At 43.0% G+C, this 16,962-nt stretch overlaps 1 protein-coding gene across 2 annotated transcripts in view; it reads left to right on the top strand.

Annotated features, from left to right (window-relative positions):
• The window catches only part of TTBK1 (tau tubulin kinase 1), a 585,854-nt gene that overhangs the window by 358,348 nt on the left and 210,544 nt on the right, over positions 1 to 16,962 (top strand). For both annotated transcript variants that reach the window (XM_085610162.1, XM_085610163.1), the window contains exons 7-8: positions 8,822 to 8,887; positions 15,868 to 15,960. In XM_085610162.1, the coding sequence (XP_085466288.1) occupies positions 8,822 to 8,887; positions 15,868 to 15,960 (159 nt within the window). The remainder of the gene's footprint in view (positions 1 to 8,821; positions 8,888 to 15,867; positions 15,961 to 16,962) is intronic.

Consider the following 16,962-nt stretch of genomic DNA (forward strand, 5'->3'; position numbering starts at 1 on the left):
TTAAATACAAAATTTAAAAAATGACATTGTAAAGAAACATAGTTAGAAAGTGTGTTGTGGTTCTGTTCATACATGACAAACCACTGAAATAGTCTATTACATCAGACATGACATCCTTGATGACATCACAAGTGACATCATTGATGACATTGCTTATGACATCTCCACTGTTATCAGTGATGACATCACTTCACCTAACAAAGAAAATTATAGTTTAAAAACCAGAGCAATAGACATATAGACTGTGTTGGGAGCAAGGCTGGCTGCAGCCATATCATGTGCCCATACCCAGAGTGTATGGATGAAGGCTGTACGTCACAGGGTACGGCTGCGGTGTGTCGCGTGCAGTCGGTTGGGCACAGGGTCTAAACACAGGCCCAGCCCTATGCTAAACGCCCAACCCCTGCTCTGCGCGGTTGAAGGCCCTCCCCCGGGGGTGTTACAACGCATGCAGCGGATTGTGTGCGGGCCTGGCCAAGATAAGCACAGCAGTGGGAGGGTGACTGCGGTGGTTTGGGCAAGTGTCTGGTCGTGCTCAGCCAAGGTTGAAAATTAGGAGCAGCATTAAAAAAACATGAAATTCAGCAACAACAAAAAAACACTGTTAAAAAGTGATTTATGGTTTTGACGCCAACGTTCAAAACCACTGAAATTCGCCACTTATGGTTAGGAATGTAAACAACACACACCGTAACTAGAACCGCCTGCCTTGCTCAAAACACTATGTGCCAACAGCACAGAATCAAAAAAGGGCCATCAGGAGACATCTTGTGTACTGTCAAGAGCATCACAATCGGTGTTATGTTATGTTATAGGTTTGTTGAGCGCGACAGCTGCCCCAGCAACGGGGCGTCCCGGCACTAGGAACCATCGCATAACCTGTGGGGGGGGGGGAGAAAGGTTTATAGGGGTGGGAAGAGGTGAGTTTTGATTGTTTTGCGAAAAGCGGACAGGTTGTCGCGGCAACGGATGTGGAGGGGAAGGGAGTTCCACAGTTTTGCTCCCAGCAGTCTGAAGGAGCGGCCCCCTATGTGGCAGAATTTCGTGCGAGGAACCACTACTAAGTGCTGCCCCGTAGAACGCAAATGGCGTTGGGGGGTGTACGGTGTTAAAAGCGGGTGGAGGAGTTCGGGGCCATCCATTTTCAGGATTTTAAAAGCCGTGGTCAGGGCTTTAAATTGGATGCGGGCTTCCACAGGAAGCCAATGGAGTCTGTGTATGGTGGCTCTAGCAGAACACCTTCTAGGGAGGCCTACTATTGCTCTAGCCGCAGCGTTCTGTATTCGCTGGAACCTGATTGTCTCGGCTTTATTGGCGCCCAGGAGTAGGACGCTTGCATAGTCTAATCTAGCCAGGATGGTGGATTGGACAATGAGTGGCCGTGTTTTGTGGTCAAAGAAGCCTAGAATAGAATTGAGGCTTCTCAGCAACCCGATACAGGTAGCCGCTACTTTTTTTGTATGAGTCTGATAGTTCAGTGCGGAGTCGAGCCATACACCCAAGTTTTTGACCAAAGATTTGGGAGGGGGGTAGGGCCCAACAGGGGGGGCCACCAGTAATCGTCCCAGCAGCTGGGGTTCTTGCCTAGGAGTAGCACCTCGGTTTTCCCTGCATTCAGTTTGCAGTCATCCAGTTGGCGACTGTGGCCAGTCCATCCCTAAATCTTGTGGCGAAAGTGGAGGGCACCTCCGTCAGGGTGATTACCAGCTGTGTGTCGTTGGTGTACGACACCAGCGTGAGACCCCATTCCCTGGCCACTGCCGCAAGGGGCTGCATGTACAGATTAAAAAGGGATGGACTGAGGGAAGAGCCCTGCGGTGTGCGAGTCTGTGGTGCAAGTTGTGAATGTTGATCCTAACTAGGACTTTGGAATTTCGATTGCTTTTAAGTTTTGCTTGGCAGCCATAACACCCCGTTTACTGTGAATTTTTAGTGAACTTCTATGTTTTTTAACACATGTTAATGTGTTATAACCAAATTTAACCATAACTTCACTTTAACCTTTAATTTTTTTCAATCAGTCAATCAGGCATTTATAAAGTGTGGCGAATAACCCGTGGGGGTCTTGAGGCACTGCAGATGTTGGCTACTGCAAGGTGGCTTGTTCATACGAACATCCAGGACTTGAGTCCTTTACTGAATTGCTGGAGCGACGGGTGGTCCTCAGGTGCAGGAGAAGGTGGATCCAAGCTTTGGCCGCCAGGTGCGAGAAGGAGCGCCCTCCGCTGTTTCAGTGATTTCCTTTAATTATGTACAGCATCAACAGTCCCTGTGCTCAACCCAACCATGGCCAACCAACTCCGGCCACGCTCAGCAAAGGGTTGGCTGTCGGGCCTGGACTGCACCCATTCCCTTCTTCCAAACTGCCATGTGGGGCCAACCCCCAGGTGTGGTGTTGAACAGCTGCAGCCATAGTACACTAAATACTTTCTTTATATATTTTCAAGATTTGAAAATTCTGTGCCAGATTTGTGAATCCTGAGCCCTCAGGAACGGTTACGGGACTCAGATTTGTGAGTCTCAAATCATTTGTTTTTAAAATATTTACTTTATTGATGGGGGTGTGCCATTTACTCCCAACGGATGTGCTTGGGGGTGAAGCTAGGTGCCCCCTTATGCTCGATTTCTTTTTCCCAACATAGTACTCAGTGCAGATGGAATTTGTCTGTGATGGCCAGCCAATCAGAGCACGGTGAATTCACAAATCTGTAATGCACGACAAGAGAAAAACACCCCAGTCCACTGGAGTACCTTTTATTTTTTTAATTAGGTTCAGGAATTTTCTGTGGATTTGGGAAAAAATTTAACCTTTTCATGCCCAGTCCAGAGGACTTTTTAAACACTATTTTCTCAAAACACTACTGAATATATTTATACCAAATCAATCGAGGAACAAATAATCCTATCGGAGTTCAAAAGGAAAATGTCACTTTTGGGACAGTCCCTATTTTTAGGCCCCACCTTGATGGATCTGCAGAATCTTCATGAAGATCCAAAAGTGGGTGCTGGGCTTTTCGGAAAGCTTTGTGCACAACGGTGCCAAAATTATCAAGAAAACTAAAAAAAATGCCTTTTCAATGGAAACTCTGACATAACAATAACTACAGAGGCTGACTATATATATAGATATATATATATATATATATATAAAATGTTGCACTGAAACTCAGATTTTCATCTCATTATAACACAGTGTTGTCATCAATGATGTCATTTCAGCTGTCATTGGTGATGTTATCAATGATGTCATAGAACATGTCATTGCTGTTGTAATATGTGAGGGCATAAGCAGTGTATGGCATCGGTTTGTGTCCAGGCCCCGCGCCCAGCTCCCCACCTCTGGCCAACATCACCCCCTCTCGCTGTGCACAACCTTCGGCCTTACATGTCTCTTTGTGAAGATGGGTTGGGCTCTCACAGGCCTCTGTGCTGTGATCTTTGTGAAGGAGGGAGGTGTCTGGGGTCCTTACATGTCTCTTTGTGAAACTGGGTTGGCTCTCACAGGCCTCTGCGTTGTGGTCTTTGTGAAGGACGGAGATGTATGGGATCCTTACGTGTCTCTTTGCGAAGATGGGTTGGGTTCTCACAGGCCTCTGTGCTGTGGTCTTTGTGAAGGAGGGAGATGTCCGGGGTCCTTACGTGTCTCTTTGTGAAGATGGGTTGGGTTCTCATAAGCCTCTGTGCTGTGGTCTTTGTGAAGGAGGGAGATGTCGGAGATGTCTGGGGTCCTTACGTGTCTCTTTGCGAAGATGTGTTGGGTTCTCACAGGCCTCTGTGCTGTGGTCTTTGTGAAGGAGGGAGGTGTCTGGGGTCCTTACGTGTCTCTCTGTGAAGATGGGTTGGGTTCTCACAGGCTTCTGTGCTGTCGTCTTTGTTAAGGAGGGAGGTGTCTGGGTTCTCACAGGCCTCTGTGCTGTGGTCTTTGTGAAGGAGGGAGGTGTCCGGGGGTCCTTACGTCTCTTTGTGAAGATGGGTTGGGTTCTCACAAGCCTCTGTGTTGTGGTCTTTGTGAAGGAGGGAGATGTCCGGGGGTCCTTACGTGTCTCTTTGCGAAGATGGGTTTGGTTCTCACAGGCCTCTGTGCTGTGGTCTTTGTAAAGGAGGGAGATGTCCGGGGTCCTTACGTGTCTCTTTGTGAAGATGGGTTGGGTTCTCATAAGCCTCTGTGCTGTGGTCTTTGTGAAGGAGGGAGATGTCGGAGATGTCTGGGGTCCTTACGTGTCTCTTTGCGAAGATGGGTTGGGCTCTCACAGGCCTCTGTGCTGTGGTATTTGTGAAGGAGGGAGGTGTCTGGGGTCCTTACGTGTCTCTCTGTGAAGATGGGTTGTGTTCTCACAGGCCTCTGTGCTGTGGTCTTTGTGAAGGAGGGAGGTGTCTGGGGTCCTTACGTGTCTCTCTGTGAAGATGGGTTGGGTTCTCACAGGCTTCTGTGCTGTCGTCTTTGTGAAGGAGGGAGGTGTCTGGGTTCTCACAGGCCTCTGTGCTGTGGTCTTTGTGAAGGAGGGAGGTGTCTGGGGTCCTTACGTGTCTCTCTGTGAAGATGGGTTGGGTTCTCACAGGCCTCTGTACTGTGGTCTTTGTGAAGGAGGGAGATGTCCGGGGTCCTTACGTGTCTCTTTGTGAAGATGGGTTGGGTTCTCACAGGCCTCTGTGCTGTGGTCTTTGTGAAGGAGGGAGATGTCCGGGGGTCCTTACGTGTCTCTCTGTGAAGATGTGTTGGGTTCTCACAAGCCTCTGTGCTGTGGTCTTTGTGAAGGAGGGAGATGTCCGGGGGTCCTTACGTGTCTCTTTGCGAAGATGTAATGTAAATTGATACTTGTATAGCGCACTACTCACCCGCAAGGGTCTCAAGGCGCTTGTACGAATACCGCTGTGGAACCCATCCTGGCTTTCCCTGTGAGGCGTCCACTCCTGGGCACCCCCAAGGTGGAGGCCAGGCATCCTTAGCGTTGTGGGGGCCGTTGTGGAGATTAAGCAAGCTATTGCCCAGAGTTGCAGAGTGGGACTCCATGATTGGAATGGCACCGAGGCGAGAATTGTCAGGTCCGTGGAATTTTTGAGCCCAAGACCCGCCGAGGCGGGGAATTGAACCCTGGTCCCGGGCTAGACCTCTGCATCAGGGTCTGCCGCTCTAATCATTGAGCCACACTTCCCAGATGGGTTGGGTTCTCACAAGCCTCTGTGCTGTGGCTCAAGTACTTCCCTTTGGAGTATTTACCAAATGTCTGGCAGTAGTCGCGGCTCATCTCAGGAGGCAACATGTTCACGTCTTCCCTTGCCTAGACGACTGGCTTATCAAAGGGAACACTTACCAAAACTGCCTGCGCCATACTCAAATGAAAATAGACCTACTACATCAACTGGGCTTTACAGTCAATGCACAGAAATCTCACCTGCATCCTTTACAGATGCAATCTTATCTAGGAGCCACTATCGACACTCTCAAGGCTCTAGCCTCTCCTAATGTAGCCAGAATTCATAACATTCAGTCTATGATACTGCAGTTGCAATCCAATCAAGCCTTACCAGCCAGAGCGCTCATGCAACTGTTAGGAATGATGATGTCTTGCATCGCAATTGTACCCCATGCAAGACTTCACATGCGTCCCCTGCAGGAGTGTCTGGCACAACAGTGAAATCCGTCACTGGGTCAATTAACCGATCGAGTGTTGGTAGACAGCCGTACCCATTGCTCTCTGCAGTGGTGGAACCCACAACATTTATCAATCCATCACAAGATTTATCTTCTGGCAGAACACCTTCCAGGGGTAAACAATCAGATTGCTGAACTCCTCAGCAGTCAGAAACACCAAATTCACAAGTGGGAAATTCATCCCCAAGTTCTCCTTCCATACTCTCAACAATGGGGGTTCCCACAAATAGACTTGTTCGCCACAGCTGAAATGAACAAACTCGGCTCCAGGTTCCCACACCCGCTCTCAAAGGGCAATGCCCTATGGATGAACTGGTCAGGGATATTTGCCTACTCTTTTCCACCTCTCCTTCCGTATTTGGTTTGGAAGCTCAAACAAACTTCCCTCACACTAATTCTAATAGCTCACACATGGGCTCGTCAACCATGGAATCATGGTTCACCAACCTGTTGGAGCTGTCTCTGGTTCCACATCAAAAGCTGTACCTCACCTCCAGCCCCCTCACACAGAACCATGGAAAAATCCGACATCCAAATCCCAAAGAACTGAATATAGTGATCTGGCTCCTGAAGTCATAGAGTTTGGTTATTTAAATCTACCTGACCACCACGATCACCATTTTATGTAGATACCGCAGGTCAATTTAGCCTACTCTGGTATCACACCCTGGTTTTAATCTTGTCTTATTGCTCCATATTAAAAATCTAGGGAGTACAATTTGTAAACTCAATTTTTCACCCACCTGCACCATCGTTGCGAATAACCTGCTGCACTGTAATCAGGTGTTGAAGCACACCCGGGTAGCATTCGGCTACTCGGGTGGGACCCCTATGATGAAGCATGTCACCAACTAGGTTGGTGAGTGAGGGGTCTTTTTAAAAAAAGGAATACTTTTTCCTTTTTTCACTCTTGTCGCATCTCGCTGATTTCTTCGGGGCATACTCCTTCAATTGTTTATAGTATTTAAATCTACCACCATACTGTATGACTATTCTAAAAGAAGCAAGAAAGCCTACCAGCTGAGCTTGCTATGCAGCAAAGTTGAAAAGATTTGGTGTCTACTGCAATAACAACAAAATAAACTCGCTAGATGCTTCTATACAAAACATTATTGGTTACCTGTAACACTTACAGCAAACTGGCCTAGCTTATGCATCTATTTGTTTGCACCTCACAGCAGTTGCTGCATATTTGCAGAACAGGCAGCATTTATCACTATTCAGAGTTCCAGTGATCAAAGCCTTCATGGAAGGCTTGAAAAGGGTAATACCACCAAGGATTCCTCCTGCCCCAGTATGGAATCTCAATATTGTTCTTACAAGCACATGGGTCCAACTTTTGAGCCATTGCACAAATGCCCATTGCAGTTTATCTCATGGAAAGTTGCTTTCCTCATCGCAATCACCTCATTAAAGAGAGTTGGTGAGTTATGGGCATTAACATTGGAAGAACCCTTTTTTCAACTACACAAAGACTGGGTAGTTTCCCGCACCAACCCTATATTCCTCCCCGAAGTAGTTTCTGCTTTTCATATAGACCAATTGGTTGAGTTTCCTGTGTTTTTCCCTCAACCTGATTCTGTAGCAGAATGCATTCTTCACACATTTGATGCAAAAAGAGCTTTATTGTACTACATAGATAGGAAAAAAGCATTTCCCAAAACCAAACAACTGTTTGTTGCATTTGCTCCGCCTCACAAAGGCAATTCCATTTCTAAATTTGGTATTGCAAGATGGATTGTTAAATGCATTCAAACATGCTACGCTAAAGCTAAAAGGACTTTATCCATACCCCCTAAAGTGCAAAATAGGGGCTTCTGTGGCCTTTTTAGGTAATATTCCTCTAGCTACATGGTCTACACCGCACACATTTACCAAACACTATTGTGTAGATGTGTTAGCATGCCAACAAGCTAATGTAGGCCAGGTAGTATTTAAAACAATTTTTCAAATAACTGCAACATGTACAGGTTAGCCATGCGCTTGGGAGTATACTGCTGTATAGTCTAGGCAAAGCATTTGTAACTACAGCACACATGCCTCGAGCGGATAATGTTATTTACCCAGTAAGCATCTGCTCTTGGCATGCAGAGCTGTAGATTCACATGCACCCACCCGCTTCCCCGAGTACCTATAGTTGTTGCAGTTCTTAATTAAACATTTATACGTATGGACAATTCTACACTACACATACTTTCTCCATTCTCACCCTCTTGTCGGAAAACAATCTAACAATATTTATTATTCAGTGCCAAGATACCCTTGGGTTATGGGTGATACGTGCGCTTTACAAATACGTATGTTCTGTTACAACTAGAATCTCATTTCTAGTCCACACTCTGTGGAGACTCAGCACGCGTATTTAAATGTCGGGACCCAAGATGTCTGTGGCACAGAAATCAAACAAACGGAATGCGATTCTCATTGTGGCTATGTTAAAGAAAAGTTTGTCAAGACATGAAATTGTATAGTTTCTGGTGCCATGCTTATTTATCCATTGCTTGACAGAGTACATGGCTGGTATTGAGGGAGAACGGATTCAAAACCTCAGACTCTACAAAAAGAAATAGAATGGAAATTACCAAACTAGGAAGGTGGTGTAATATCCAAGGTAGTTTAGAGTCAGCCATGTTCCAAGCTCTTAGGAAAGTCTGTGGAATCCGTTTGGATGTGGTGAGAGAGCAAATTGACGTAATTCCTTACAGCTGAAGTTTGGGGGTGCTGCAAGGACCCGGTCTGAAGTTTGGGGGTGCTGCAGGGGTCCAGTCTGAAGTTTGGGGGTGCTAAAGGGGTAACGTCTGAAGTTTGGAGGTGCTGCTGGAGTCCAGCCTTGAAGTTTGGGGGTGCTGCAGAAGTATGGTCTGAAGTTTTGGGGTGCTGCAGGAGTCCAGCCTGAAGTTTGGAGGTACTGAAGGGGACCGGTCTACAGTCTGGGGGTGCTGCAGGAGTCCGGTCTGAAGTTTGGGGGTGCTGCAAGGGTCCGGTCTGAATTTTGGGGGTGCTGCTGGAGTCCAGTCTGAAGTTTGTTGGTGCAGCAGGAGTCCGGTTTCTGGGGGTCTTCTGTTTCATCATGAGACAGAAGAACTGGAGCCTTGTCTCTGGCAGGGGCCATGCTGACCCCCACCCCGCCCTCTGCTATCTCATGTATTATGTTCTTTTCTCTCCTAGCCTCGCAATGTGGCCGGTTTTCGAGGGACAGTCCGCTACGCTTCTGTGAACGCGCACAAAAACAGGGTGAGTATCCACGCCTTACTCCGCCTTCAGTGCAGTAAAGGTGACTGTGAGCAGCTGTAAGTCTGAGGTATGGGAGCTGGTGAACTCCAACAGGCCTTGCTCCTCTCATGTCTGTGTCCACCTAATATACAGAAATATTTAACTACAAACGGGTTCACTGACAGAATATCGATGTAAAAAATATAGATGAAAAAATATAGAATGCAAAAATATCGACTCCCTCTACTTAAAATGGTAAGAACAAAAATATAGAAGAAAAAAATATTGATTTTAAAAATGTAGTTGTACGAAATATCGATGTTTAAATATACATTAAGTAATATATTAAATTAGAAAATTAATTAAAAAAGAATGAAGTAGATTTAATATAAACTTTAACAAATATAACAAATAAACTTAATTTAAAAAGATAAACATGCATACATAATAATAAATATATTTATATATTTACTTCAAAACTATTAAACTATTAATTTTAATTTATTTTAAAATTATATAAAAATGTACATATAAACCAATAACATAAAATCTATTAAAAGAACATTCTATTATAAATGAAAACATTAAACTATTTAAAAATCTTTAAACTTAAATTTACCACTCCAGTCAGTTCAACAGTAGGGAAAGTGTTGGATACCGGGTGAGTAAAAATTACTAATTTTACTCCACTGAGTGCAGCAATAGGGAAAGTGTTGGATAGTGGAGGGGTAAAAATTACTATTCCCGCTCCAGTGAGTGTAACAGTAGGAAAAGTGTTGGATAGCGCAGGGGTAAAAATTACTATTCCCACTCCAGTCAGTGCAACAGTAGGGAAATTGTTGGATTGCAGAGGGACAAAATTTACTATTCCCACTCTAATAATTCTAACTGTAGGGAAAGTGTTGGATAGTGGAGGGGTATCAATTATTTTTCCCACGCCAGTCAGTTCAAAATTAAAAACAAACAAAATATTTAAACATAAATAAATGTTAACATTTAAAATACAAATATATTTAATATTACAAATTAAAAACACATATTATAATGTTAAATGCATATGACAAATACATACAAATATTATATTGAATAACATAAAAAATATTTTTCAAATACATATTTTTAATTAGAAATTGTTTGGAAACAAAAACATTAATTATTACATAAATGTACTTTATTTTATTCCCAACCCTATAACACCACACAATTCACAACCCTCATCTAAAATGTTTTAAAAATGTACTTACATAATTAACATAATTAATTACCAATTAAAGAAATATTAATTAAAAACAACTTGAAACTCATAAAAATAATAAACTTTACCCCTATAACACACACAAACCAAAGCTAAAATTAAACTGTAAAAAAATAATTACACAATTAAAACTCATTTTCAATAAAAAAGAATGGTTTTTAACAACTAATTATAAAGTAAGTAAAATTAATTTATTCCTCACCCTTTACCCCTATACAAGTACAATCCACACACAAAATATGATCAATTACCCTAATTATATATCAATTAATTAATATGAATGATCAACTAATTATTATACATAAATTACTTCCCACCCTTAACCCCTCTAAACCCCACAACCCACACGTAAAATATTTACACAATTTCCATATTTAATTTTCAATTAATTATTAAGAAACTATTATTTAATTAAACATAAATTACTTCTCGCCCTTTACCCCTATAAATCCCACAACCCGCACCTGAAATTAAATACACAATTTCTATAATATTTAATCAATGAAATAATATAAATTAACTAATTATTAATCCAAAACAAATTACTTCCCACCCTTTACCCCTATAAACCCCACAACCGACACCTAAAATAAATTACACAATTACCATAACTAATGACTAATTACTATTAATAACCAATTATTAATTAATTACAAATAAATTACTTCCCTCAATTAACACTATAAAATCTCAATTGAATAAATATTAATAAATACAAAATAATCATTAATTTATTATAATTAAATTACTTGACACGTACTATTCTCCTATAAACCCACAACCCACTACAGAACTAAAAAATGCAAAAATGAATTAAAATATAATTGATACCAGCTAAAATATGTAACACATTTATTAAAAAACATAAAAAAACACTGATACAAAAAAACATCACATACATTTAAAATATAAACTAAAGTACATCACACTAATCAAAAAAGATATTTTAAACAACTATAGTTTTGCAAACGATATTGATGACTTCAATATTTTTAAAAACTATATTTCTTACTTTAAACTCAAAATTCCTGACAACCATATTCTTGTTGTTAATATTTCTGTGTCACGATATTTCCAACTCGATATTTGTGTAAGTCGACATTTCCAACTCTATATTCAGTCTGAATACCAAACAAATTACATATCCAGAGACATGTGCATGGCGGAATGATTACTGCGCTCCTGGTGTGTGTGTGTGTTAAATGTTATGTATTTTCATCATTAAACTAATTTAGTCAGAGGTACAGCTGTGGCTACGCAAACCTCAGTCATGGCACCTCCTGGCTCAAAGTGTCATTTCTCTTCCGCATCCACATCATTTCTGCACAATTTAAAGTAAGTGAGATGGGCTCTGTGTACATGAAAATAAGTTGATCTATTCTTGAGGGAGGGCACAAGAAACCTTCCTGTCAGAATAAGAGAAAAGAATGTTCAAATGTCTATGTATGTGCAGTGGCCAATAGGATCTCAGCTAAATATACCAAGGACTCCTTATACTGTGCTTGACTCACCTTTGAATAGCGTTGGTTAATTCACTCTTGAATAGAGTTTGTAGACTGCCCCTTGAGTAGTATTAGTTGGCTCCCCTTGAGTAGTGTTTGTTTGCTCCCCCTAGAATAGTGTTGGTTGGCTTGTCATTGAGTAGCATTGGTTGACCCCCCCTTGAATATCGTTGGTAGACTGCCCCTTGAGTAGTGTTGGTATGCTCCCCCTTGAGTACCCTTGATTTGCTCCCCCTTGAATAGAGCTAGTAAGCTTTCCATTGAGTAGCATTGGTTTGCTTTCTCTTGAATAGCATTGGTTGTTTCACCCTTGAGTAGCATTGGTTGGCCCCCCTTGATTAGTGTTTGTTTGCTCCCCCTAGAATAGCATTGGTTGGCTTGCCATTGAGTAGTGTTGCTTGACCCCTCTTGAGTACCATTGGTTGACTGCCCCTTGTGTAGCATTGGTCTGCTCCCCCTTGAGTAGTGCTGGTTGGCTCACCCTTGAGTAGCATTGGTTAATTCCCCCTTGAGTAGCGTCGGCTGCCTGTTCTTGAGTAGCACTGGTTTGCTCCCCCTTAAGTAACGTTTGGCTCGCCCTTGAGTAGAGTTGCTTGGCTCACCGTTGAATGGCATTTGTTGGCTCCCCCTTGAGTAGCGTTGGTTGTCTCCTCCTCCTAGAGTAGAATTGGTTGTCTCACCCTTGAGTAGTGTTGGTAGGCTTACCTTTGAGTATCATTGGTTGACTTCCCCTTGAGTAGCATTGGTTGGCTCCCCCTTCAGTAGCTTTGGTTGGTTTACCATTGAGTACTGTTCGCTGGCTCCACCCCCTTGAGTAGAATTGTTCAGCTCACCTTTGATTAGCTTTGGTTAGCCAATCTATAACTTACTTTGAGGTAAACCATGAGGGTCTAACATGCAACAAACAACCACAAGTTAGGTGGAAACCAAGTGATAACAAGCATTGGCAAAGCCAGTCATCTCGCCTTGGCTGGTGCCATTATTATTTTTTAATTGCAAGCATATGTAACAAAAATATGGCCATAGTATGCTTGCAATAAAATATTTACATTTAAAGAACATTCGCTGATGCAGCCCTTTTAGTTATTATTTTTTTATTGTATTTTTTTGTTTTTTTTAATGGAACTAGAATAAATCACCCCCTAACAAAGCACTCAAATCAAAGGCATCTATAATGTTACAATGACACGTAAACACTATGACTTTATGACAGACAAAATAACTAGCAGGTATTGAAAGTTAATACACAAAATAAAAATGCACACTCTGAGCCTGCTTTTTCGGTTAAATTAAATTAAATCCACATTTGTAAAGCGCGAACAATCACTCGTAAGGGTCTCTAGGCGCTGGGGGCCGTCGGGAAGATTAAGCAAGCTAATGCCAAGAGTCACATGGTGCTGGGCTAACCTGCTGCCGGCGATCGAACCGTGATCCCCAGATTCCGGAGTCAGTCGCCCTGGCCGCGGCACCACACCTCTTCCCTGTCATAATTGTGAGCTCTGTATTCTGGTATGTGTTGCTGGCTCTAGGAAGGGCCACAGATGCCATTCAGAGTGTTGGGAGGTTAAAACTGTGTGTGGTACTCAGTGTGATGAAGCACCAGGAATGAGTTGCTCACAAGGGTCTCGGTTTGTTTCGTGTATTGACCGTGTTGAGGGTGTCACTTGAGTGCTTGGTGTGGATTAAGATAATTCTTCACATGTGTGCTGATCTTGTATGATTCTGGGTAGTCAATGATGTCAGATCGGTTTAAAGTACATGTTCTTTAAGTCAGTTTGCGTTAGAGGTCTTGGGTCTATGCCAGGACAGTCTTTGTGCTTGGAGTTATAACTGCTGAAGCGTGGTGTGTGGTTTTTAGGCCAAATTACATGCAGTGGTGATTGTTCATGAGGTGTTCTTGGATTAGTGTTGGTGATTGTTAATTCGTTGGGTTTTGTGTTGGTTATTGTTGCTGGGTTTAGTTTTGGCAATTGTTGCTGAGGGGTTCTGGGTTTAGTGTTGGTGATTGTTTTCGAAGTTCAGTATTGATGATTGTGGATGAGGAATTCTGGGTTTAATGTTGTTGATTGTTTTCTTGGTTTAGTGCTGGTAATTGTTCTTGAAGTGTGCTTGGTTTAGTGTTGGTGAATACTTATGGGTTTAGTGTTGATAATTGTTAGTGAGGTAGTCTGGGTTTAATGTTAGTAATTATTTTCTTGGTTTAGAGTTAGTAGTTGTTGCTGAGGTGTGCTGGGTTTAGTGTTGGCTATTGTTCTTGTAGTGTGCTGGGTATAGTGTTGGTGATTGTTCCTTAGGTGAACTGGAATTAGTGATGGCGATTGTTGCTTAGGTGTGATGGGTTTAATGTTAGCGATTGTTGCTTGGTTAGGTTTAGTGTTGCTGGTTTTAGTGTCAGTAATTGTTGCTGAGGTGTGCTGGGTTTTGAGTTGGCTATTGTTCGTGAAGTATGCTGGGTATAGTGTTGGTGATTGTTGCTCAGGTGTGCTGGGTTTAATGTTGGTAATTGTGTTTTTTGGTTTGGTGTTGGTAATTGTTGTTTAGGTTTGCTGGGTTTAGTGCCGATTATTGTTCATAAAGTGTGCTGGGTTTAGTGTTGGCAATTGTTGATTAAGTGTGCTGGGTTTACTGTTTGTGATTACATTTGCGTTTAGTGTTTGTAATTGATGGTGAGGTATTCTGGGCTTAATGTTGGTGATTGTTTTCTTGGTTAAGTATTGGTAATTGTTGCTGATGTGTGCTGGGTTTAGTGTTGGCTGTTGTTCTTGAAGTGTGCTGGGTATAGTGTTGGTAATTGTTGCTGAGGTGTGCTGGGTTTAGTGTTGGCTATTGTTCTGGAAGTGTGCTGGTATAGTGTTAGTGATTGTTGATTACATGTGCTGGGTTTAGTGTTGGTGATTGTTTTCGGGGTTAAGTGTTTGTAATTGCTTCATAGGAATGCTGTGTTTAGTGTTGGTGATTATTTTTGGGTTTAGTTTTTGTAATTGTTGGTGAGGTGTGCTGGCTTTAGTGTTGTCTGTTGTTCTTGAAGTATGCTGGGTATAGTGTTGCTAACTGTTGTTGAGGTGTCCTGGGTTTAGTGCTGGTTATGATTCTTGAAGTTTGCTGGGTTTAAAGTGTTGGCGATTGTTGCTTAGGCGTGTTAGGTTTAGTGTTGGTGATTACTTTTGGGTTTGGTGTTGGCAATGTTTGGTAAGGTATTCTGGGTGTAATGTTGGTGATTTTTTACTTGGTTAGGTGTTGGTAATTGTTAATGAGGTGTGCAGGGTTTATTGTAGGGTATTGTTCTTTAAGTGTGCTGGGTATAGTGTTGGTGATTGCTGCTTAGGTGTGCTAGGGTAAGTGTTGGTGATTGTTTTTGGGGTTTAGTGCTGAGAATTGTTGGTAAGGTATTCTGGGTTTAATATTGCTGATTTGTTTTGGTTTATAGTTGGTAATTGATGCTGAGGTGTACTGGGTTTAGTGTTGGATATTGTTCATGAAGGGTGCTGGGTTTTGTGTTGATGATTGGTGCGGATGTGGGCTCGGTTTAGCTTATATCAGCGGTGAGTCGATGCATTTATATGGAATGGGGTCTGTGCTACCTGTAGGGCCGAAATGGTCGATGGGTTTTCAATCATGAGCAGCAAGAAGTAGGGTTTGTTTTACATGCTGTGGAGGAGTCAGGGAATGCTAGGGTAATGTTGGTTGTCAAGGTGGAGTTGTACTCAAAACAGTGATTTAAATTAGAAATCCCTCTAGCTTCCTCTGTAATTAGAATTTATTTCCGATTGCAAGTAGATTCCCATCGGACTCATAGGGTAGTCCATCAGAATAATTACTGACCATGCATACCCTTATATTGCTCCAAGTATGAGGCAAGTAACCTTAAAGTCAACAATCTACACATTGTCAATGTCAGCAGCACGGAGAGAGCTGGATGAATGTTAACATTCCCGTCTCCACATCTAGTGACCACGTTTCATTGCATCTCCTGCCTGGTGCCACCTTAGGGTTATTCTACTCCACTGGTAAACAGCCAGTTTAAGCGCCTTGTGAATGACTGACTTTAGGACGATGAGAGTGGAATCAAGGCTTGGGTTGGTCACCTGTGTTTTCAGCAGGTTTGTGGGGGGGAGGGGAGGGCGGTTGCGCTGTGGCCAGGTGTTTGTACTGCTTTCCATTGAAATGATATGATAACACATTTATATTGTACAACTTTGCAAAACAACTAACACCCAGTCCAAATTCTGTTTCATTCTCTCCAGGAGATGGGGCGACATGATGACCTCTGGTCTCTCTTTTATATGCTAGTCGAGTTTGCGGTTGGTCAGCTTCCCTGGCGTAAAATTAAAGACAAGGTAAAGAACGTGTGGGTATTGCATAGAGACACAAAGTCCCTGTGCACACTGAATGGTGTGGAGTACCGTACTCATAAGGGTGCATGGACCTCAGCATATGCGTTGTGGCGATGCAAATCATCTCTGAAAAGTTTGAATTCTTGTAGATCTTTTTGTTCTAAAATTCTGTTATCAAATTAGTTTCAAGGATTAAATACAGTGGAAATGTGAAGCTAATTGTGCATGTTGATTAGGCGGGTATGCTTGGGTACGTTTTGCACCAGACCAACATTCTTTAAGCGAAGCTGCGGTCTGCCCGCTACTGACACACTTTGGATTCCATCGCCATCCTTGCGATAGGCAGATCATCTGCACTGGCCAGAGTGAAGCTTGGACCTGGAAATCCTATGGAAGTGCATTGTCTCTTAAGGGCCCCGGCAAAGAGTGTGGGTTTCATTTGCTTCCACATAGATGGAGAGTTACATCTGAACTGTAAGCACCGTGGCACGCGTGTGACTACTGGTCCTTGGTATGTGCTTGAGGGGTGCACAAAGTGGAGTGGACTACAGCCTACTGCTAATGCTATGGATCACCTTTGTGTGCAGCTGGGTTAGTAGTGGTCGTGATGAAGTAATGTTCAGCGTGATCCTCACCAGCTGTTCTTTTGTAGTGGGAGGTGGGGGGATTGATAGATTGATGGTTCCTTCAGAGCAGGTCAGTAGTTCTGATGGGAAGGTGGTGTGGAGGTAATCCATCCATCACAGGTCTTAATGGTTGTGGGATGATTGTACAGAACTGGTCCAGTCGTAGAATTGCCTTTGGTGATGTTGCCGATATGGTTCCGCCAGCAGTTTGATGGTGGTGAGGTGGTGGTATATAGGGGGGCCTTTCCTTAGAAGATCTGTGCGGATGTTGTGGAGATGGTGCCCCTAGCAGGTTTATGGTGGTGGTGGTGAGGAGGTAGTACAGGAGAGAGGGGTCTCTCCTTAGAAGATCTGTGCTGATGTTGTAGAGATGGTTCCC

This window comes from Triturus cristatus, chromosome 6 (assembly GCF_964204655.1).
Source record: "Triturus cristatus chromosome 6, aTriCri1.1, whole genome shotgun sequence".
Classification (NCBI taxonomy): domain Eukaryota; kingdom Metazoa; phylum Chordata; class Amphibia; order Caudata; family Salamandridae; genus Triturus; species Triturus cristatus.